This window comes from Scomber japonicus, chromosome 18 (genome assembly GCF_027409825.1).
Source record: "Scomber japonicus isolate fScoJap1 chromosome 18, fScoJap1.pri, whole genome shotgun sequence".
NCBI lineage: Eukaryota > Metazoa > Chordata > Actinopteri > Scombriformes > Scombridae > Scomber > Scomber japonicus.
Window position 1 is genome coordinate 11,098,036 of NC_070595.1, and position 25,112 is coordinate 11,123,147.

A 25,112-nucleotide genomic window follows, 5' to 3' on the forward strand; every position below is an offset into this window, starting at 1 on the left:
TTCACATGTATCTGTCTCTTACCAATTGTGTAACATTGTGGCAAGTCTGCTCTCAGAAGTCTTAGTGATTAACTTCAGTCATGAAAAGATAATATATCAAGATGAATGAACATGAATATGAAAGAATAGCTTCAGGGTCCATATGGAGAGTAAGTCATTGTTGCAGTGACTAAGACCCATTTCAGTGTATAACAACAAATCAGTATTGTATAAAGACAAACCATTAAAGAAATTAGCTACAATCTGTTAAATTACTAAGATTTAATATTTGAAAACATGCAAGTAAAAAAGTACTGCACTGATAACTGTTAAAAATCCCACAATTTATTCAATCCAGTGAGAAAAATTTGAAGTCTGTAACTCGTGGATCTGACAGTTTTCTCAGTTCATCATGCAGGACTATTACAACCCCACTGTGTATTTGATGTTAATGAAAGTATCCTTCCCTCCATAGCACTCAAACACTAAAGACTCTCCAGGATCAGGTCACCAATGTTCTCTCTCTTCCACTGGCTGTTGAACTCATACAAATGAATCATCTCACATAATACATCAAAAACACAGGCAGGAAGTGGTGGTAGCCACTCAGCCACTCATCCTCCATACAATGTAGTTACCACCTGTCTTATGCTGCGGAGCCAATTACAGCTCTCCGTGCACAAAGAACCGGCAAAAGTCGGTTGGTATGGAAAACCCGCGCAGCTAGGGGACCCTCAACCGCAGCGTTCAGCAGATTTAACTTCACCTAAAAAGAGAAATGAAGTAAAGGAGGATTAACAAATAAACAGAAAACTTACTCATAGACACATCAGTACAGACACATGTATTTTATTAGTTAATTTGTCAGGAACAGTGTATATTAATAAACATTTCATCACACACTGTTGTTTATCTGTATTAAATTGGCTGTGTTTATGAAATAAACAATTAAAACAATATGTAAAAAGAAGACATAGAATATTTAAACAAAAAGCACAATATACCATAGTCTCTGGTAAAGTTTGCTTGTTTGATGGAGAAATAAGATGAGAAATAAGATCAAATCATCTCATCTTGATATTCACCATCTTAGTTTGGTGTGTTGACATGCTAATATTTTACAAACTAGCTCTAAACATATCTAAGATGATGGGAATATCAGTAGTTTTGGTCATAAATCAATTATTGGACAGGTTAAAATATTGATTTGATTATGGCTCTACCAAAGTATTCAGATTTTTTCATTCATTCAGAAGGGATTGTGGATTTCTATTTAAAAAAACAAAACATTACAGTCCAGCCAACAGTTGCATTTCACCATGAATGCAATGCAGGATAAAAACAAACAAACAATGGTGGTCTGAAGATGCTAGCGTTCAAAACCTTGAATAATACTTTCAAAACGTTAATTAATCAATTTATTTTGATTTTGATACATTTCATATAGACTGGTGATACATTATTATGATATGTGTTCTCTAAAACACAGGCTTTATGTAATCTACAATCATTCTAGGGTACATAATATTTTATAAATGTCAAATGGTGTTCTAATAATGTCAAATATGAAATAGCCGCGCATGTAATAATCATATTCTGATCCCAGTCAGTCGTCTGTGGATGCAGGCTTCAGATGCTGTTTCGCCCCCTGCAGCCACTGAGTAGTAGTGCACCTTCCTAAGAGAAAAATAAATCAGTTTCACTTTCCAAACGTCATTAAGAGCAGGAAATTAGTGGGCAGTTACCAGGCAGTCACACACGAATAGCTCTGGTTTATTATGGAGGGACTTCCGCCTAATTCCTACATTTCCGCGTCTCGTGTTTTCACAACAGCGTAACTTTCTGGTGCTTTTTAGTGCTCATGCTTAGTTACACTCTATGAGCCTGTCCTGCTGACCAGGTCAGTTTATGCATGGTATAACCGAGGAGGGGGCTACTTTGGAGCAGTTTATTCTGTGCCACATTTTTATGTTACATCTAGTGGCCATTTGGAGCAGTTGTGGTTTCAAGACTTACTGCTGGATCTGATGGATCCGATGGATTTCCTGGACGCTGATGAACTGCTGCGCTTTTTCCACTGTAATAAAACCGAAATGTCATGCATGGAGAACCCGCACATCTTTCTCAACCAGCTCCGGGATCACAACCTGATTCCGGAGGACAGTTATAAGGTGAGCTGCTTAAGTGTAAACATTACGCATTTGTTACTACCCACCTTTACTTCCTCCGTGTTTGAATGAACTACGCGCGCTGGCGAGCTGGCGCGAAATGCGGAACTGCGGTACACGGTCTAATGATTTCCTAAATGTGGACTAGTGTTGGTAACAGGACTGAATAATTAAATCATATGAACGTTAATGCTTTCAACTGTTATTTTGTTTATACTCACTGTATATTAGAAACCCATATAAAGCCAACAAGGGAGCCCCAGGGCAAAACATTTTGTACATTTTGTACTTAGTAGTTAACTTAATCTGATTAACCTAAAAATGAAAAAGCCTGCTAATGAATTATAAATTAGTTTGTGGTGGAGCTGCATCACTTATTTAATAAACAGAAAAGTAACCTGCAACTGTTCTGATAATCAATTAATCATTTAAAGTCATTTTTCTCCACTCAAAAATATGTTTCTCCTTCAGTTGGTTATTCAAGCTTCACTGTACAGGGTGATGTAACTATATGTAGAGTTTGATAATAGATGGCTGTTTTCACATTCATCTGCTTAAAATAGAAAGCTTCTCTGTGCTCATTGAAAATCTACATTAAAGTGGTGGGCCTATTAGCATGATTTGTGACATCACAAATAGTTTGAAAGCCAGTCTAGTCCTCAGTTTCATAATCTATCTGTCTCTAATTAATTGTGTAACATTGTAGCAAGTCTGCTCTCAGTCTTAGTGACCTTTAGTACCTTCATTCATTAACATATAATGTATCAGGGGAAATGACACCAACCATAAAGACCCCTCTATTGTGTGGCAGTGACACACAGTATGAGCACAGATAAACTATTCATTAACTGTTTTTCCACTGGGTGATACTTTGTTTGACCCTGGGACTGACACAGAGAGAGTGAGCCTTATAATGACTCGGGGGCAATATTTGTGCAAAGCGAGAGTTTTTAGGACTCGAGTAAACATACAGCTACACACTTTATCAAATATGTAAAGTTACTGTGTGCTTTTAAAAGGTTTAATTAAAACTCATAGCCTAACCCAAACCTGGGCTGAGTTTATATACAGTACTGGTCCAGTTCAGTTAAGCAAATAATTACTAAACCATTAACCATCTACCAGATACACTGTTTCATGTGTTAAACTGACATATGTGTAAGTACAGGCAATCATGCACATACACAGAAAGAGAGAGAGCTGTACACACGCCTCTGGGAGTTGAGTTTAGTAGTAGCGTAGCATTCATTTCAACTGTGAGGCTCCTCTTCTGTAATGTTTGTTATGTCTCACGTAAAGCACTTTGATTTTTTTTTTTTTTCGGTTTCAGCCTTTTCTCTCTACACATACACAGACACACACACACAAACTTTCTCTCTCTTTACACACAGACAAACACATATACCTCAACTGAAACCTGATCTGTGGCCCCCCGTGCTCTTATCAAACATTCAGAGTCCCAGCTGACTGGACATATGTTCACCTTTGAATGGATAAACCTTTGAACGTGTGTGCGGGTGTGTAACACATCAGTCATGTCTCAGGCTGTGCTGAGGTGTCCTTGCAATAGGGTCACGGTACTGTTTCAATGCCAAGAGAGGAAGTGAGAGAGAAGAAGAGAGAGAGAAATGGGGATATAGAAAGTAAAGAAAGTGGGTGTGGTGACAGGGAAGGTAGAGAGGAGGATGGAAAAGAGGAACAAGTTATTTCATTATTTCAAAATGTTAACATTTAAGAGGACTGAGTTGTCAAAAAAACAATTCACACAATAATAACCCTGCTTCCATTAAAGCCCAGCTGTGATGTTTTGCCCAGTGTACTGATGGAGTGTTTGTCTAGCTGTGTGCTGTTAGCTTTGTTGCTTTGGCAGCGAGTGTTTTTGTTTCAAACAAAAAAAAATCATACTAAACAATATTTCTAATTGCATAGTTTTAATTCTTCCACATCAGGTTTCAGCTACTGTGTAGATGCTGTAATATTTAATCACAATTATTTTCATATCTAGAACTATTAATAAGCGTACACTTGCCTTTATTGAACAAACTGCTGCCTGTTTATGCCTGTTAAAACAATAAATGACTGCACATTAACCTTGTAGATTGGACTAATAGCAAGCCTAAAACAGTCAATATGCAAATTAGAGATGTTTGCACTCATAAAAACTCTGTATTTAATAACATACATGAACAGACAACTCCTTCATTCCTGCTGTCCCCTGCCACACGTCACACCTGATGTTCAGACAGGCCAATAATTCAATCCCATTTTACAGTGTCTCTCTTCCCTTAATGCACAAACATGTATACACACACACACACACACACAAACACACAACCATACGTGAGAAAATTGTGCACATACATCTTGGACTACAGTTTCATTTCACAGTCTGCTCTTTATCTACCCAGAACCCCCCTGGAGGGATTTATTAAATAGAAAGCTAGTTTGTACTTTCCATTAGAGCTTAATTCTATTAAGCAGCCGGCTCTTATCGATCTGAACATGTGTTATATGTGTGCTTTGATTGTGATTCAAATCAAAGTAAATTTAAAAAGTTTTGGAGTATAAACGTATATGTTTATAAATGAATAGCTACTGCTGCATTCAAATAAAGCAGTCTTAGAAAAGCGTTTTTCCCAGCATGACACCCCCAAAATAGACGGCGTCTTATACAACTGTGCGACATCCATACTGTTTTTCTTTAATGTACAACATTTATCTAAAAACAGTTGTCCAGATGCATGTATTTCTCTATGACGACAACACAGTAATACTAGCCTGCTGTTTAAAAGAATAGCTCACTCCAAAATAAATACAGTATATTCATAATCTACTCACCACAAAGATGGCAAACATGAGCTTTGTACACACCCAGTGTTTGAGCCAGTCTCAGCCAAGGAAATGATAGCTTACAAAATCATGAAGTAATATTGAACCTTTTAAAAATATGATTGATCATTTCCATATATTCTCTGTAAATTGATTATTGACTGCAAACTATATCTAATATTGATTCACGTCTCCTTAACATATCTGCTATAGAGCTGGACAATCAACCAAGTTCATCAAGTTTCAGATGAATCTCTCACTGGTCCAGGTTTTCTCACACCACAATTCTCAATAAATCATCTAACTTTCATATCATGAAAGTTAGAATAGCTGCAATAATAAGTGACAGAGCCAGAAGTTCAACCAATCAGTCTCACCATAATAAGTTCATAAGTCTACGTGTTTATACTGTATTAATCAAGACATAAAAGTCTGAAGTGATGTCATTCACATACAAGTGGCCTGATCTTCATGGATTTATTTAAGACACATAACTTATTATATATTAAATTGCAAGCAGAAAACATAAAACGGACTTCACCTTCCATTTCACGTAAAGGTCGTAAACAAAGTATTTTCCCTTCATTGAGACCACTAAACTTGCTTGTTTCTGTAGCTACAGTAATAGCACTATACCTGAATAGAACTATTTACACAGAGGTCTTTGACTTTTGGTTCAATTCATTCAATTCAAGACTCTAGTTCATGAAACATGTTCGTAATTTAGGTTTGTATCAAATATCAATAGACCACCTTTCCTTGCACTTATCATCATGCATGTTAAATGATAATGTACACTGCGCTAATAGTCCTATACTTGCATATTTACAGAAAGTGAGTCGTATGAAGAGCAAAGACAACATGAAGAAAGGCCTTTATGACATTCTGGACTGGTTGGAAAAGGAGCGATCTGAGCACATTGATGTGTTTTGGAGGTGTGTCTTCAAGGAGACCATCATGAACCAGTACCCCACCCTGCGAGAGTTGCGCAAAAGCCTCATGGATGGTATGACTATACTTGCTGTGTAGCTATCCTCTCATTATTCTTTCATTGATTACAACCTACTCAATGCAAGAGCTGTTTGTCTCTTTTCTCTATGTGATATGAACTCTATCCTTGGATTTCATTCTATGGCAGGATCCTTCCATTTTTACACAAAACTGCCTGAGAAGGTGGAACAGGAAGAAACAGATGAGAGGAAAAGGAAGGGAACTTCAGAGGATGAAGAGGGAGAAGAGAAGCAAACAAGCTCAGTGAAAAAGAAGAGGAAACAAAAATGGAGGAGCGGGTGTGATTTGGAGGAAACGGATAAGAGGAAAAGGAAAGGAACTTCAGAGGATGAAGAGGGAGAAGAGAAGCAAACAAGCTCAGTGAAAAAGAAGAGGAAACAAAGAAGGAGGAGCGGGTGTGATTTGGAGGAGGAGCAGCCCGGCCCATCTTCTCAGCTAACTCTGAGTCATAATAAAAAGCCCAAAATAGTCTTCTGTAAGTCATCTTTCACTGCTTTACTTATATTAACATGACTGTATATAACATGAAAGTTGATATCTTAGTTGAGTTTGTTATACAGGCTAACAGATGCAATAGATTCAATGAGCAGAATGTTTGAATCAGAAGCTGTCTCAGTGGAGGACAGAAGAAGAGTTTCTTATTTGGGACAAATGAGTCAAAATGCCTTTTTTTACAGCTTCTCCACTAAAGAAAGGAGAGAAGAGCGAGATTTGGACCTGGGCCCTTTATAAGACTCAGCTGCCTGTGACCTGTGGAGTGCAGAAGGGGATGCTGGACAAAGACAGACTGGCTAAAGGTCAGAGAAGTGAAGTAAAACTGAATGTCTAAAATTGTCAGAAAATAGTGAAAAATGTCAATCACTGTTTCCCAAAGTCCAAGATGACTTCATCAGATGTTTTGTTTTGTCCCAACCAGCAGTCCACAACCTGAAGATGTTCAGTTTACTGTCATGGAAGACTTAAGATGCCAGAAAATATTCACATTTGAGAAGCTGGAATTAGATAATTTCAAAACGATTAATCAATTATCAAAATACTTGGCAACTAATCCAATAATCGACTAATTGTTACAGTTCTACTTTTATCTTTATCTTTTTCTATATCTTCCTGTGTGTGACAAAGTTGTTTGATTTACCAATCTGTTAAATGTTTCAGGGGAGAAGAGCATTCTGGTCAACAAACAGTGGTATACTCCCACTGAATTTGAGAGACTTGGAGGGAAGGAGACCTGCAAGAACTGGAAGTCGAGCATCCGATGTAGCAACACCCCCCTACAAAAACTTATACAGGTGTGTGCATGAGATTTTTGGATTATACGTGAAACAAGACTATTGGCGCTTTTCCACTACACAGTTCCAGCACGGCTAGACTCTACTAAGTTTTTTTTTGCGTTTCCACTAGGGATAGTATCTGGTACCTGGTACTTTTTTAGTACCTGCTCTGCTGAGGTTCCAAGCGAGCCGAGCCGATACTAAATGTGACGTCAACAGACTGCTGGCTGCTGATTGGTCAGAAGAGTTGTTGCTGGAAGAGTCATGAGCCGTCCCACACAAGAATCAAACCCGCCATTTTTAAATACCGGCAACAGCGTAACAGCTATACGGCTCAAAAAACGGCTCAGTTTTGTTGCTTTGTGTGTGACAGAAAGCCACATACAGCAGCAAGTACACCACTGCTTCAATGTCCTCCATAGTTTATGTGTTTGTGTCGCGTATAAAACGAAGTCACAGCAGTTTCATGGAGCCGTGCTATGACGACCCCGCCCACGTTGAGTAGGTACTTCTTTGTAATGGAAAAGGTCGTTCCTGGAACCGAGGCGAGTTGAGCCGATTAGTGCTGGAACTGTGTAGTGGAAAAGTGCCATATGTGACACAGTTTCATTTACTTTAATATTTGTTCCTTGTTAGATAACTTCACACCATTTGCTGTGGAAATCATTTGAATTTTCTGTTGGGGTTTTTTTTTTTTTTTTTGACTATAGGATGGTCACCTGAAATCAGTGCGCTACAAAGGAGGCTGTAAAAAGGTAAGATAGAAATGTGGCAAAAATAAATGAACAAATAATTCTGACTTCTTTTGATTCCTGTCTGAATTGTATCCTCAATTTTCTTCCTCCTAGTACAAGAAATGTCTGTTCCCATCTAATACGGCCATCACAGGTTTGTTGTTTTAGTTCAAAACACTGATTTTGGTCAAGACTGGCAGTACCACATGGAATATTTTTCAATAGTTTGAGCACTGCATTCCCACAAGTATCTCTTACTGTTAAGTGCTAATGTGGGAGAAAGCAGTGATATGTGAAACAAATGTCAGACTTTCACCTCCTCATTTTTTGTAGTGACTGATGGGGAAGAAGATGAAGATGAGGAGGATCAGGAGTCACTAAGCGAGAGAGAAAGTTCCCCAGATGTCACAGGTGCTGGTTTATACAAAGTGATATTCTAGGTTGAAATACATCCATGTTATTAAGAATAGACTTTGTTCATCAAATTCTCTACATGCGTCAACTACAGATGAAGGAGAGACGGAAGAGGAGCCACAAACCAGCAGCGGTCAGAAGGTGTTCAAAGTAACTTGCGGAGATAAAGTTGGGACATTGCACAAAAAACGATTTGCATCAGGTAACTATACTACTACTTTATAATATAGTTATCTCTACTGTAAATCCTGTTTAATATGCATTTTCCTTTTCTATTACAGACTTGTAATTCTGGTTAACAGTCAGTTTAAAGATATGAACTATCCTGCAACACAACAAAATGAATCTCCTCTAAACTTTCCTCTCCAGGGACTTGTGGGAAGAGTATTCGTACTGAGACGAGCTGGATGAACCCAGAGGAGTTCATGAGGGAGGTTTTGACTGAGAGAGATGCCTCCTGGAGGAAAGAAGTCCTGTGGGAAGGCAAACCACTCAGTGTCCTGATAGAGGTAACTATGGTCAGGGTTGTGTTATAACAGGCATGTCAAACACACATAGGGGTCAAACTCATTCCACAAAGGGCCATGTGGCTGCAGGTTTTCATTCCAACCAAGCAGGAGCACACATACACACCAATCAGCTGACTGAAGAGTGAGTTCATCCGATTAAATGAGTGAGCCTGGTGTGCTCCTGCTTGGCCACATGGCCCTTTGTGGAATGAGTTTGACACCTATGTGTTATAACCTATGTGTTTGTGTTGCCATTAAAGTCCATGGATAAGGGGTTCCTAGCATTTGCATAGAGGGGGATGGAATAACTCTATTTAAAAGTGACATTTGTCATTTAATCATACCAATGAAGTCATAGGCAAATGCACTGAAATTGGATTTTTTTCAAAGGCAGTCACTGTGTGTGTAAATCCGCACTTTCAAGACAACACTTACTGCAAGCTGCAGCCCAACATTGCCTTCAGAAGCCACTGTGAATCTTAATTACCAGATGAAGTTGAATGATATAGAACAGACTAATCTTCAAACAGAATTGGTGAAAGACACAAATTCTGAGTTTATTTACAGAAAAAATGTTAAAGAGATGAAGACAGAGAGCAGAAGGAAGTGCAGTCACAGGTTGGGTCAACTATAGGGATAATGTTCTAAAAAAAGAGCCACCAAACCAAAACTACAAAAGAGGAAGAAACTGTTTATATGTCTGTTCTAGGCAAAAATCCTGAGGATCCACTCACTGCTGTGTACTTGCAAACTCTGCAGTCAAAAGCCTGATGACCTGGTAAGTTGTTGATCCGTTTCAGACTCTGTAATAGAATTTCCTCATTCTACATTCATATTTATTCTGCATGAACAATGCAATGGCTATTTGAAATGCTGCTCAGTGCTGTTGAATAGTGCAAAACCTGTGCCTTTCACAGTGTACAGTACAAGTCTGCCCCTTCTGGGTTCTAAAAATATAATCAAGTTAGATTTTAATGAACAAGGAAACGTATTATCATAGTGGCGTCTCTCATATATGTCCTGGCAGGATAATCAGAGAAACGATGATGACTGTTGTATCTGTAAAACTGAAGACGAAGAAAAGCTGGTGGAGTGTGATGAATGCCCTCGCTCCTTCCACCAGAAGTGTCACCTTCCTCATGTTGAAGACACAATTTTGGAGTAAGTGTTGATTAGAATAGGAGCCTACTAGGTCATATAATATTCATTTTGTTTGTTGTTTGGAGAATTCTTGGCTCTCCTTTTTGTATTGGCTGATTTTTTGTTGTGTCTTTGGCTTCAACTATTTTATAATGATTGAAAGAGATTTTGTATAATTTTAAAGCGCTGTGACTCTACAGTGTATTGAAAACAGTAGACACTGTAATGAGCTAGGACACTTTTCTCTGGTGAAATAGTAATTTAAAGCTGCACTAATCAATATGTATATAAACAATTTATCAATGGACATGTGTAATGTAAAATGTACTGTCCATACTGATGAACCAACAGGAAAAACTAACACAACTCTGAAGCTGCCCTCAGCTCTGCATAGCAATTTAATATCTTTTAGATGGCTCAGAACTTTAATGTTTTGGTTCACTCTCACTGTTCTCATCATCCTCTTTTATCACTGCACACTACCTACCCAGCACTAAATCACAGACAAAGTTAGCTACTAGCTGGTGGAAATAGGGGAATATTCAGCAGCTAAATAAACAGATATTTCCCTCAGAGTTAAAAAGGAAATTGAATATTGCATGTAAATTCACCAGAAACATGATTTTAGCTAACTGCTAATGTGGTGCTGTGTCCGCTGGATGAGTACATGAGCAAAACATTCACCATATCAACTTGATGATGTAACACTAATTTATTTGCACACAGATGTTGGAACTTAATAAATTGCAAGCTTAATACTCATCTTACACTAGTCCAATTGACAACTGACTACATGTGTGTCATTGGCTACTTTTTGGGACAAATTTCAAAGGCCATGTCCTAAATTAGGAAAAAGCTGATTTTTGGGTGAGTGGTTATGGTAAATCTTCAGAAAATGAATGTAAGGCTATGTAATGTCTCCAAAGGTGACCATGGTCTGATGTGTGTTTGTGTGTGTGTGTGTGTGTGTGTGTGTGTGAGCAGGGATGATGCACCATGGGTGTGTACATTCTGTGTATTCAGAAGGAATCAACAGTGGCGTTACTCTGAGTTGGAGTATAATTTGGAAAGGAATGCAGTCATGACCCGTCAAATATCCTCACACATGCTGGTGAGTAGAGTGCGTAACAACTTGTTGGTTCATCTCTGTCTTTAGGTCTGTCAGCCTTACAGTAATGTCTGTCTGTAATGTTCACACTGCCGGTACTCATCCCTCTTTTGTCGCACATCAATAGGAATGCCAGTATCTCCTCCTCTCTCTGTACAGTGCTGATGAGGAACAGGACTTTGCCACAAACCCAAGCCGCTATGTAAGTCTCATTCTCTGCTGTTCATATGGACATGGTCACTGTCTTTCTAATCATTAAAACTAGTACAAATTCATTACTGACAGAACTGTTCACTCATTTCTCTAACGCTCACAGTTGGGAAACTACACCACTGTGATCAAAACTCCAATGTGGCTGGGCAATGTAGCAGACAAACTGCAGAGGGACAACTACCAGACTGTTGGAGAATTTGTGTCCGACGTCGAGCTCATTTTCACCAACTGTGCCTTGTATAACAAAGTAAGAAACAGTGTCTCTGGATGAAGGGTTGAGAGTATTCATCATTTCTGCATTCTTTACCAAAAGGTGTGCATCAATAGAGAGAGAAACAAGATACTATATTGACAAAGACTATTATGTTCTCTTGCAGGACAATGCTGAGTTCCTTGCCATTGGCGTCAGACTGAAGGAGCTATTTGACGGAGAATTTAAGAATGCATTCAGTATCCATGAAGATGCTGAGTTATGAACAGTCTTCAGCTTCACAAATCAGCAAACTGATACTGGAAAATTGTAAATTGTAAATATAAATAGGAGGAGTTGTAGTAGACGTGGTGATATTATTTTTAAACCAACAGGCAGCCAGTAAAAGGACATTAAAAGAAGACTAGTATGGTCTCTTCTTTTGGTCTGTCTTAGAAGTCTGCCAACTGGATTTTGTGCAGTTTTTTCTTTGAATTGATTTGTGATTTATGCCAGTTAAGAAACCATTGCAGTAATCAAATTGAAGAAACTGGGGCAATGTTCCTGAGATGGTAGAATCAAGTTTATATTACTTTGCTGGTACGTTTTTCAAAGTTGAGGTTGCAGTCCAGCATCACACTGAGGTTTCTGCAGAGGGCTTAATATATTTGCAGAGTGGACAAAGTGATGACTGGATTTGTTGATGGTCAGCCTATGATAGGAATTTTTGTTTTTTTGTCTGTTGTCGGGATTTAGTTGCAGAAAGTCTTTTATATCTGCTCAACAGTTTCTTAAGGTGGAAATGGTAGTGGGATTGTCATGCCAGTATACACATCTGCCTGTCTGTCTGCATAAAAATGGGATGGGATGTCTCCACTTAATGTAATCAAGTAGGAGCATATGGAATGAGAACAGAATCAATCCAAGTATGAATTTCTGGAGGACTCTAAAATGTAATATTCATCGATAAGAACAAAGCATCTTTTGTTAGGTGAGTAGGAGTTGAACCACTTCATGACTGTCCCAGATGTGCCAACCAAGTGCTTGAATCTCTCTGTCAGTATACTGTGGTCAGCTGTGTTAAGGCTACAGACAAATCCAACAATATGAGGATGGAGATAAAAGTCCATTTAGAAATAGGTCTTTAGTTTAGTGTTTTTGATTTGATTTTTTTTTTTTTACATTTTCAAATTTATATTCTTCAAGCAACAACATATTTCTTACTTTGCACAGCTCTCTGGAGCCATATGAGGTTTTTATAAAACTTTTCACATATTAAGTAATACTCCCCAAAACCTGTACAGACTTTGATGTGCAAGACTAGTTTCTCCTTAGGTTGCTTTCAGAAATGGTGTAGTTTGAAGTACAGTTTAAACAAAAAATAACCAAAGATTTAATATTTCAGTGTTTTTCTGCGGTACAAAAGTTAGTTGTATGGCAGACGCAATGTATTTTATGAAAAATAAGTTTAATATCTGTTAAGTTAATATCTGATAAGTTTTGTAAGAAGTGTTTTGCAGTAAGGAAAAGTTACATTCATTTAAATGCATGTAGCCTACTATATGTTGTCCTCAGTATAATATTGATGTATTTGTATGATGCACCACCGTGTGAGTTTCAGATTGTATGTGTTATGAATGTAGGTATCAGAAAATGAAAACAGAATAAGTATTAGAAAAGGAAAACTATGCAGGCTATGGCTAATCCATTTACATCATGAAAAATATCAAACCAGATGAATAGAATAGTTTATTGTCATTGTACAGGAATATAGCAACATTTTTCCATTTTTTCATTTCCATGTTTGTGGTACTTAAAGTACTGCTTGTGATCTTGTTGGTTTGTTACCTATTGATGTCTGATGAAATAAAATATTGTATGTTCCAAACAGAAGGTTAGGATCTGCTGAATGTTTTTTTTAATACAGGGACTAACACAAACAAAATGAGGTGAATGTTTTTTTTATTGTTTTTTTGGGGGGGGGCTTACATCAAATGTGGACCAAATACCTTCAGATTATCTAACACTCTGAGAGCAGCTGCATGGAGATGCATGCTGAAGATGGTCTCGTTTTTAAGCTTTAATGTTCAGTAAACGTAACATGTGACGTGTGCACTGTATTTGCTGTCTGCTGACGTCACTGCCACAGTTGCCCGCAGCAAATCTGTGCTGAGAGCTGCGCAGCCGCCATGCGCATCCGTCGGCTGAGGTGGACAGCGCAGCCATTTCTCTGCCCCTCATGAAAAACATACAGGGGATGGTGTGTGTCCGTCATGCACAAGAAGTAACCTGACGTGTGGGGATGATGACTTAAGCAGTGAGTACCGGGGCTGAACTCGGCATCACCGATTGACATCCGCGATCTTCAAACTTTCCCCCAATTCAACGCCTGCGCAGCCAAATCTGTCTCTCTCTCTTTTCTCTCTGTCTGTCTTTCCTCCATTTGGCTTTTTTTTTGCTTCTGTGTCAACCATGGAGGAAGATCAACAAGGAGGCAGCTGCGATGTTGCAACAATGCACGTGAAAACTGAAGCGGTCGATGAAAATGCATCTGCGCTGGTTTTGGGCAGTCAGGAGTCGCCTGCGCCCTGCGGTGATACCGCATGCAGAGGAGGAGGAGGAGGAGTGGATCAGACTGCAGAGGTGCTAGGTGACACAGAGCTGCAAGCAGCCACCTCAACTACTCCTGTACTGCTGTGTGAGTGTAATCATCTCTTGTTTTTTGTTTGTTTGTTTGGTTTAGAGGGCAACATAGAATACATTGCCGACTTTTGAAAGCCTAATTTCCACTTATATAATTAAAAAAATCTGACTATAACAAAGTTGCCATTATGAAGCAGTTGATCTATCATGTGTCTTTGATCTGTTTCATCATCAGATCCTGTGAGCACTGACCGTTTCTTCACCACATCAGGGGATGGAAAAACCTACCTGAAGATAGCTCCAGGTAAATAGCTATCTCTGTCAGGTGTAAGCCTGGATCATACATGTGGTTGTGTGTCTCTGTGTGTATCTGTCTGCAGCTAATCTTATATACCAGTGCATCATCAGTCTAATGTTTGTTGTGCACATTTATGTCTGTATGCTCAAGGACCTCTCATGGTTGTGAGGATTCACAATTTTTGAAATGACTATTTCCTAATGCCATTGACTGTGTTGTATACAATTGAATGCTGGCTCTTCACTCTATGGCATGTAGGGACCACAAGTGATCAACAACTGCTTCAGTTTGGAATCTTGTTTCCACTGGGGACAACCAATCATGCTTTGTTGCTATGTTTTCGGTACTAAATTTCCGTACCTTGAGAGTGGGTTGCATTGCGATATGAATTACAACATAGCAAAATAAATTTATGGCAATCAGCTAGGCTAAAAACAAAGCTTGCGTAGTCTGTTGCAGGACACATTTTGGCCTTTGTCATGTCTCAATAACTGACTGAAATCTATGTAAGAAGTGATTTTCTCACAAATAACTTTAGTTTTGTTAATAAACGTACAGCACTGACAGACTTCCGAAAGATTTTGCAGTATATTACAGTACACTTAACTTAACTGACTGCTTTTAGATCCTAAAAATGCCATAAATTGATTTCCTTTGTTTTACATTTCCAACAGAAAGAAAGAAATTATATGTTTCATACGTTTTTCATGTTAAATAAATATCAATATTTCTTAGAGCTCTCCTTCAAACCCCGAGCAACCCTACAGAAAATGTTAAGATGCATATATCTTTTTCAGTCTAAGTCATCTGTGCCTTTTCCCAGCTTCAGTGATGCCACCTGCTCCTTCAGAGAAGACGCTTCCCTCTGGTTCTGATTTCTCTTCCAAAGCTGTTCTGTGTCTGATCGAGGCTGTCGGGCGCCGCTGGGGCCTGTATGAGACTCGGGAACGGTCACAGCTCTTCCAAAGCGTCCAGGAGGAGATGGCCTCCAAGGGGCATGTGCTTCCTGTTGAAAAGATACGTCGCAAGTGGAACAACCTCATTGTCACGTACAAGAGGGTGAAAGACCGCAGCCGCGAGACTGGACATGCTAAAACAACCTGGGAGTTCTTTGATGTGAGTGTAATGGTAGGAAGTAAGAAACCAGGGGACAGGATGGGTGCTTCCTTTCTTTCTTTTTTGGGGGAGGCAATTTGAACTTGCTACTTGCTCGGGAAATTGAACTGGATCAGGTCGGTGTTCTGCTCCAGAACACCAAACTGAAAGATGTTTTTCCATGAGATGAAGTTGAAATTAGTCTGAATTATCCTCCAACTGGCAAAATAATACTTTCTTCTTTCCATTGTGAAAGCCCCTGTCCCTCCAATGTTCTTACATACTCTGCCTACACGATATATACAGACTGTGTTTACAGCTATAGAAAGATATAAATATTTCTTGAAGTTTTGTCAGGTGTACATACAGTAAGGTAAAAGAGAAATGTAATTACCGGTAGTAAGGATTGTTAGCCTCACAGCTCTTAGGACAAACTACATAAATAGTTTTACAAGTGGGGAAAGACTGAGAATGACTTTATCTGTAAAACATGGCTTACAAAGCAATTTACAGAATAATAGAACCCGGATTTAAAGTTTATTTACAGTGAGAAGCACTCTTAGGCTGAAATAACCTAATAATGTATGGTCTTTTTCCACCTCTTTGTGTTTGTCTTTTCTCACACTAGTTAATGGATGCCACCCTTTGTGACACTGTTGGCACCCAGATTACCAACAACAAAAGAACCAAAGGTAGCAGTTCTGTCTCTGCACTGCCTGGTCCCTTGGCAAAGATCGCTGCAAAACCACAAGTCCCGCAGTCCACCACAATCATCCGCCATAATGGTGACTTTGCCACAACAGCTGGTGTGGAATCAATGGGCCAGGTTGCTGCCAGTGGTCAGATCATCAGTAGTGCTTCTGCCATAACCTCAATGTCTACGGCAACCGTTAGCCCAACAAATGCTCCAGAGATCAAGCCCCTGATTGTCCTGAACAGTGACATTGTTACAACCAGTATTCATCCAGCCACCATTGTGCCATCTCCCTCTTTTATCTCCTCACCTTGTTTTACAGAAACAGCCTCAACTTCCCCTTCTCTTGGGCCAACCTGTAACACGGACCTTAACACATCCCGCTTCGTAAGCCATAAAGCTCCATCCTTCTCATCAGGTGTTGTACCCTTTCGCCTTAGCAACACCCAGAACCTCCTTGGTCTCTCCTCCTCTTTCCCCCCTACACCCTCCTGTCTCACGTCTTCCAATTCCACCTCATTATCTTCAACAACCATGACAGGAACAGAAATACAGAACCAGAAAGGAAATGAGGAGCACAGCAGCAACACGTTGTTCCAGGAGGTTTTGAAGCGACAGGAGGAGCAATCCTACCTGGATCGAGTAACTCGCCGCCGGGTTGAAGCCAGAGAAAAGAGGCGCGAGAGGAGGGAGGTGCGGATGGCAGAGTCCCTTGGCAGGATAGCCACAGCCTTGGAGCTGCTCTCATCCAAACAGGATACAGTCATCGCCCTCCTCCAGAGACTGGCGGATCGGAAATGACGCTTTTTAAACCATTCTCCCATCCTGACATTGTGATTATGAACACTCCTGATATATGGTGACCAGCCTGAGTGTTATATCTTGTTGGGTTTTTACAAGCCACAGTGCTTTTGAACATAATGGGAATAAATACAATCATATGAACTGCCCCAATGGGGCATATTATTACATAGTTTACATCTTCATTGATTAGTTTTGCAGCACTAACATCCAATAAAATCACTTTCATCCAGTGCTCAGTTAAAAATATTTTTCTTAAAACGACCACAGGATTAAGGGAAAAATTCTAAAACATAACTAAAATAGTACAGAAATTGGTGAACTTCCATGTTCACCAAGCATTTCTAAAGACAAGAAGATATAATATTTCATAATAAAGTACAAATGATCTAATATGTCTGCAACAGTATTACTATTATTGCACATACTGTATCTTTCACAAGGTTAGGTTACCTTAATTTTAAAGGCAAAACCTGCTATGGTCTGTAGATATTGTGGTACCCTGTACCAATAGCAGTACAATATTTTGGCCACTAGATGGTGTTTGTCATCTACTAAATGTTTCTTGGTCAGCTGAGTTATTCATAATACCTGTTCTGTAGCCGATATGATGCATTCAATCTACCTCTAAAGAGCAAGGTACTCATTTGAAACTTTGACTACTACTACTTTTAGTGTTCGAATTACACAGTGGCTTTCGGGGGAGCCCTATTTTCCAGTGCAACATGACTTCAAGTCAAATGCACACATTACTACTGCAGTAAAATCATGCAAGAAGTTTGATAAAACTATCACAAAGCAGAGGAACACAGGTTATATCTGGGTCTGTGCATGGTTTGGTCTTTTGATTTTCTTATACTATTACATGGGTGTAGGAAGCATTTGAAATGTGAGTGGGACAATGTAATGGGGGGGGGGGGGGGGGCTGAAGGTTCTCCCCCAGGAAATTTTTAACAGAATAAATGTATTGTGGTGCCTTTTAAAAGGTGGTTTGACACTTTAAATTGACTATACTTTGAGAAAAATGATGGGTACATTTTGTAATTATATCCTGAGGACGTGCTTGGTCCCAGATCACATGTTAGAAGATATTAAAAAGCTAAACGTATAGAAATGGATGAATCCATATGTCAAAACTGTGACTTAAATGTTTCCCATTCAATATTCCAGTTGACAAATTATTCTAAACTGTCAAATCTCACCACAGCAAATGGTCTCTGCACTGTTCCTACTTCCTGCACCGGTCTGACTCTCTCCCATACACCTAGATGTCAGGAGAGGTGGTGGAGTGATCATTATTTAGTGAGCAGTATCTTTCATGTTTACAATCAGAACAAATTGTACTGAATGTAAATACTTAATGTAAATACAACTGACTGTAAAATACCAGTCTGTGGAAAATATACCCAAAGCAGCAGGCCAAAGATTACTCCTCAAAATGTAGAATAGGAGGTTTTATGAGTCAGTTTATAAATGAGGCAGCCAGGCTTTTATTAGTCAGCTCCTGTCCATAAGACACAGGTGTAGTTAGCTGAAGTTAATGGATTACTACCAGTGATGACTTACTGTCTTTATGTCCATGTAGTCTAGATAAGGAAACATGATCTAACGGAATAGTCTGTGTAGAGACCTAGAGACAGGGCATAAAGGCGACAAAATACCAACATTTAGTTTCAGTAAGTTAATAATGTCCTGATCCTGAACATGTTGTCAGAGTGTTGTGCTTGTGTGTGTGTGTGTGTGTGTGGTTGTGTGTCGGTATCAGTGAATACATGGAGCGGAGTTTCATTGATTTGGATTTTCTCTCAATAAACAAGCTGAACGGATTTAATAATGAAGCTCTGACACACAGCGCTACGAAGACAGCGCTGAGTGGATAGACTGGTGTACTGATGTCCAAACTAATGATTTTAAAAAGTGGGTGGGACTTTAATTTTGCGAACCTTAACATAGGGAAAAGAAAATATAAGCTATAAAAGTGGACGATTTTTTTGAGCTCTCACAGGAGGCTTTCAAGCTTCTGTGCTTTGCTCCCCCGTAATTCAAATAATTTACTTATGTGGTTATCATTGGTGATGTGACCTTTTAATACATTTAAAAAAAAACTTTAAAAAACTCAAACACTGTCTCGCGGTGAAATTTGTACAAACGTAATAATTCCCTGCAATGACTGAAGCCAGAAATCTTCTGTCCGCAAACAGAGAAAAAGTTTTGTTGCATAATATGTGTTGTACTTCAGACCTTTGACCCTTTAAACCAGAAACGTTTCCTTCGTCGTATGGTTTCACTTTCCTTGTGAAGCAGGAAGAAAGCTGGAAACACGACTGACGCGAACAACTAGATATCCCATCGGGCGATTAAAAGTTACCAATAACTACACTGTGAGTCAGTACAAGTCAGCTGTCTCCAAAAAATCTCTGTAAAGTGTGACGCGATACACTGTTGAGCTTAATCTCCTCCGCCATGGACTCTGACAATATGCCCGCAGCAAAGGAGGAAGAGCGTGATGAAGGTAGTCTTAAACTCTTCTGGTTAAGGTGTCGTATTTCAGCTGCTTTAAAACACAACTGCCTTCTGGAGTTATTGGTTACAACAATGCCTATCTATACTGTTGTATTGCAGTTCTAAAAGTAGCCATCAAACTTCGTCACGTGATCATGAATCACATTTTTAACTTTCTAACTGATCCCTTATGGCTTTACTGGTTGGGTGTTTACTGCCAACTTTAGCTGGAACAATATAAACAATAACAATGTAATATGAAAATCACAGCATTATAGGAAAATGTCAACATTCGCACATAACCATGAATTCATGAGATATTTCTAATTATAACCAATAGCTAACAGTATCACACAACGTCTCCAATGTGACTGTGTATCTGAGTATATAGTCACACTCTGAGTCACTTCCACTTTGTTCTGCCTTCCCTTTTGTTGTGTTTGTCTCTCCATTTGATTGTCCCTTTCTTTACTTTTTAGGATGCATGTCAGGGACTGCTGACTCGGCTGCATCCTCTACAGGTAAGTTGTCACAGGGTGAGAGAAGATTATGATGGAGCACACTTGTACTGCTTTTCTCATTTTCAGCTGTGACCTTGTAGACAGGACTATCAGGAGTCTTTATCTGGATGACAATATGCACCTTGTCCTCCCAGTAGAATCTGGGTTTTCTAGGTCCTCCTTGTGCAGACAAACATAAAACGCTGTGTTATAACAGTAGGCTTATAAATAATCAGTAGGCTAATAAAAAGTCTAAAGGCATTGAAATTCTTGTATCCAATATAAAATTATCTTATTACCTTATACCTTCAGTCACAATTACATTAATGATAAAATCTCTTTCATTACCTGTGAGTTGCCTGGTTGCCTTGGCAACTACTAATCACTTGTTTGAGCTCTGGCTTTAACGTCTACATTCTATTAACCGTTGCACTACACAAAAAAGAAAGCATAAACTATAAAAACCTCCAAAATTAAATTTTACATATACAGTATATACACCAGTGGAGTTAGGCAAATGTTACATCTGACTCTCTTTGACGTTTTGACAGTTGTAATTTGGCAATAACCACTCATTGTAACCACAACCTAATTCTAATTCAAAATACCAATTTAGCAAATAAATAAGTAAGCATTCTAGAAAAAGTGCATACAAAAATAATTAACGAATTTAAGTAAGTGGGCAATTACATATAAATATCCTATGTGTCACATATGTCTAGCAGTAGCAGCCATATCAACACCACATACAGGCTAGAGAAATACAAAATCAAGAATTTTTGAAGTAGCACATATGATTAGAATGTATAAACAACATGTAGGCCTAATACAGTTACCATTTTAGTGATAGTATTTTTTCTAAATTAAAATGCTTACATTTGGTAAAGTATATGAGTAATACATTAGTTGAGGTGTGGTTCACAGTAAATACATACCTTACAGAGATGAGGATGAAAGATGCCTACATGTTACCACTGAAAAAGTAACTTATGGAAAGTTGGACTAATCATTTTTTTGATATATATATCAAAAAAAGAATATGGTGATATCAAAAATAATTTTTAACAAGGAAACCTGGAATCTTTTTTTACATGTTTTAGTATTTTTTAGACAAAAACCTCCATATACTGTACCATACAAAGAGTGTATCCACCTGTATACTAATGTAGAGCTTTTATATATACATTTGCAATCATGTTTGTTAATCATTTTGAGCCTTTTTTTAAAGGAAAAAAGACAAACACTTTTATTTCAGCTTCTCAAATATAAACTGAATATCTTTTGGGTGTGGACTGTTAGTGAGGACAAAAGAAGACTGTTGAGGATGTCATATTGGGCTTTGGGAAACAGTGATAGACATTTTTCACAATTTTATAGACCAAATGACTAATTGAGTCATAAAGAAAATAACAGACAAATGATCAGTAATGAAAATAATTGTTACTTGCAGTTCTACACTACATTTTGTATAAGTGAATAAAGCTGTGGGGTAATACTAGGCTGATGACTAAGAACAAACCTATTGTGTTTTGTATTTGTTGAACTTACAGAGGTAAAAAAGCCCCTGAGGATCATGCTTCTTGGGAAGAGCGGAGCAGGCAAGAGCTCGAGTGGGAACACCATGCTGGGAAAAAAGGCGTTTAAATCAGACATGAGTCTGACGAGAGTCACCCAGTACTGTGAAATGGGGATTGGAAAAGTTGGGGATGTGCACATCGATGTTATTGACACTCCAGGGTTTTTTGAGACGGACCGCAAGAAGGATGAAATAGTTCGAGAAATTCTGCAGTCTGTCAAACTTCAGGAGCCGGGGCCTCATGTCTTTGTGTTAGTGATCCCTGTTGGAAGGATGACTCAGGAAGATGAAGATACCAACAGCCTGATTGAAAGCAAATTTGGCCCAAGAGTGTGGGACTACACCATTGTGCTGTTCACTCATGGGGATCGTTTGGAGGGAAAAACGATTAACGACGTCATCACTGAGAGCGAAGAAAACCTCCGCAACTTCATACGCAAGTGTAGCGGTGGCTTCCATGTCTTCAACAACAATGAACCGGAGGAACAAGAGCAGGTGACAAGCTTTATTGCAAAGATCCAGACTCTGGTGGCCCTGAATGCAGGGGGACATTACGAGACAAAGCTGTACCCTAAAAAGGAGAAGGAGATCAGGGAAAGACAGGAGAGTATCCTGAAAGAGAGAGATGAGGAGATCAGGCGCAAGGAGAGACAGCTGCAGGAGAGATTCCAGGGGGAAGAACTGAAGACGGAGAAGAGGAAGGTGTGGAGAGCAGAGGAGAAAAAGGCAAGACTGGCTGCAGAGAAGTTTAACTTGAATCTGCTAGATGTCTTCTTGATGTTCCTCTTTGGAGTCGTGTTGAGCGCAGTGATAGGTTGGGCTGCAGTACCAGTGACGATGATCTTCGTGTTTATTTATGTAAATGTCCTTCCAACTATTTCAGAAAAAATACCATGGATGTCTAGCAAGAAAACTCAGTAGATATGTGTTGAGATAGTGATGCATTATTAGTAATTAGTCATGTATTCCTCAAGTCTATAATAGATAATAGTTAATTTGTTTGGAAAATGTTTGTTTTAAACCTGTCAAAAGTTTGTAGCTTTGCTCTGATTAACAATGAATCAACTCATGTAACAAAACAGTAAAAAAAATATTACTGAGATACACTGTGCTTTGAAATGGAGTTTAATACCGTTTTATGATAATAAGATTTAAGAATAAGATTTACTCAAGCAGCTTCTTAGTAGGTCTATGAACTATTTTGTTATATTTTTGTAGCAATTTGCAATAATGTGTCAGGAACTGTCACCTATCATAAAAGAAAGATAAGATATAAATCAGCAGCATATAAAAACATAGAACCAAAAGAAAGAAAGGCAACCTTAATGTTTACCTCTCTGAATTGAAATTTCTGCTCAACTATGGCAGTGATTTTCACATTGGATCGCCCCCTGGTGGCAGCTTTGGCGCAATGACATGCTGGGTGGACCTTGAAACAACTGAATTTTACTGTGGGTGTTCACTAAATTTGTAAGATTGTGGGAGTGTCTGCAGCTCAGTTTCTCTTTCATTTCTTATGCAGCACAGGTAGGACACTGCTTTGAGATTGTATCTGTTATTATTATGGTGATTTTTGAACAACAAATGTAAAATCGCTTAGCTGTTTGTACTGCAGTTTTGAGAAACAATTGCACATATTAAACAGACTGAATTGATGTACAGATGAACAGGTGCTGTGTTTTTGATGATCTGTTTTCTGTAATTAAAATAGATGTCAATGAATAGCAGCCACAAATAAATGATGGGTTTAAGTTGTTACATAAATGTATTGTTGACAAAAAGTGAGTTTTGCAGCACGATACATAAAATTAGATGTGGGAAAATAATTCCACATTATTCGCTGTAAGCTGCATGCATTAAGGGCAATGTCCAAAAGTTATAAGGAAACTGGGAGGTGTAATGCTATGTTCCCTCTCCTCATCAAAACAAATGACAAGAAATAACATGTCAATCAAAGGGTGTGACTAATATCTGGCATGTTGACTTAAAGCACAGAAGCAATTTATTAGTTGGATACTAGCTGGGGAGGTTCATGTTAATCTCTTCTACTAGGAACCACAGGAATCTATAATAATCTTAAACTGTTGTACTGACACACCCTCAGTTTACAACAACAACCTCATTTATAACCATTGCATACACACAAAACAGGGCTTGAAAGAGGTTTCTGGTGGCGCCACTTACAAGGCAAAAGTCCAGATCTATAAAGACAAACTTGATGGGAGAGTGTGAGCACGTGTATGCAAACTCTGACCCATGGGAGAATGTGAGCACGTGTATGCAAACTCTTACCCATGCCTATGCCAGGATGTGGCAGGTGGCAGGATTCAGGAAAGATCAGTTTGCCTTTCTCTGATATTAACAGTCTTTCTATTGATTATTTTTCACTCTGTGGTGGCTGCACACTTGGCCTTCTCCAGTCACCTAACCAGCACATCTTTATCACCGGCACTCAAATATGGACTGTGTAAATTAGACAAATGCCTGTATGCTGGATTTTGGAGTAAATATAAATGAATACAGTGTTTATTGTATTGTAGATATTGAGTATGTGGTAGAAAAACTACTCAAAACTGGTTAACTAGGAAGTGAAAGGGCCGATTCGCTGACTCTCAACCATGATTGGTCAGGTGTCTAATGACAAAGAGACTGATTGGTACGGTGAAAGAAAAAGGTCAATATTCATGAATACATTTGCATTTACGATTTATGGTTGAATGTGGGCATGTAAAGGGCAGGTTATGAGACTGTTCTACATATTCACATTTCCAGGTGGACTGCGATTTATAAAGGGAAAAATACGTGACCCCAAGTCAAGCCAAGTTTTAAATTGTGTAGCTTGAGGGATGCAGTGCAAAACACCAGAAGGACAGGGTCCCTCACTGGTTTCCCACCCACTAATGGTGCCACTTGTTTTCCTCAGGCCCAAACCTGACGCACCAGTGTCAAACTGAACCTGAATCTCGGCACAAATATTTTTTCTGATGTAGAGAAAAAAATGGAGAATGCTTTTTAGGACGTGCTATTCCTCTGTTTTTTTTAGATTTCAGCAGTTTATTCATTTATTTGGATACTGAATGGGGAGGAAAAGGAAAAGGACTCGCTCAAGACCGTTTAGCCAAAGGTTTACAAAGAGAATCAGATATGTTGAAGATGATGATGAATATGTGGAGGAGGAAGTAGAGGAGGAAGTGCAGGAGGATAATGAGCGGCCAGGCCCATCCACCCAGAACACCCCCACCTACACAACACAAGAAAAAAGTGAGTGTAACATTTATGCTATTGAATTTCCTACAAAACATTGTCCTTGACATGTCACAGTCAAATATTTTGTTAAATGTCACTTATGTGTCCAACTCCTGTGTGCCATTTATGTCAATGTGTGCTTAATCTAGGACTCTTGCCTGTAATCTGTGGAACTAAAGAGGGCATACTGG

General features: G+C 38.9%; 3 protein-coding genes across 3 annotated transcripts; all 3 read left to right on the forward strand.

Moving 5' to 3' along the window:
- The first annotated feature begins 1,823 nt into the window (after positions 1 to 1,823).
- On the forward strand, positions 1,824 to 11,931 carry sp100.1 (SP110 nuclear antigen, tandem duplicate 1). The gene is made up of 16 exons (XM_053338629.1): positions 1,824 to 2,150; positions 5,808 to 5,982; positions 6,115 to 6,462; positions 6,665 to 6,784; positions 7,143 to 7,276; positions 7,969 to 8,013; positions 8,107 to 8,146; positions 8,326 to 8,403; positions 8,501 to 8,608; positions 8,776 to 8,915; positions 9,625 to 9,693; positions 9,943 to 10,076; positions 11,040 to 11,166; positions 11,291 to 11,365; positions 11,480 to 11,623; positions 11,754 to 11,931. The coding sequence occupies exons 1-16, from the start codon at positions 2,007 to 2,009 to the stop codon at positions 11,850 to 11,852; spliced, it is 1,980 nt and encodes a 659-aa protein (XP_053194604.1). The 5' UTR covers positions 1,824 to 2,006; the 3' UTR covers positions 11,853 to 11,931.
- A 1,856-nt stretch (positions 11,932 to 13,787) lies between these two features.
- On the forward strand, positions 13,788 to 17,205 carry LOC128379056 (uncharacterized). The gene is made up of 5 exons (XM_053338668.1): positions 13,788 to 13,883; positions 13,964 to 14,264; positions 14,445 to 14,513; positions 15,331 to 15,623; positions 16,231 to 17,205. Exons 2-5 carry the CDS (start codon positions 14,039 to 14,041, stop codon positions 17,095 to 17,097), a joined length of 1,455 nt encoding a protein of 484 aa, XP_053194643.1. The 5' UTR covers positions 13,788 to 13,883; positions 13,964 to 14,038; the 3' UTR covers positions 17,098 to 17,205.
- A 2,163-nt stretch (positions 17,206 to 19,368) lies between these two features.
- On the forward strand, positions 19,369 to 23,399 carry LOC128378751 (GTPase IMAP family member 7-like). Its single transcript, XM_053338336.1, has 3 exons — positions 19,369 to 19,609; positions 20,079 to 20,120; positions 21,650 to 23,399. Exons 1-3 carry the CDS (start codon positions 19,561 to 19,563, stop codon positions 22,594 to 22,596), a joined length of 1,038 nt encoding a protein of 345 aa, XP_053194311.1. The 5' UTR covers positions 19,369 to 19,560; the 3' UTR covers positions 22,597 to 23,399.
- Positions 23,400 to 25,112: the final 1,713 nt, after the last annotated feature.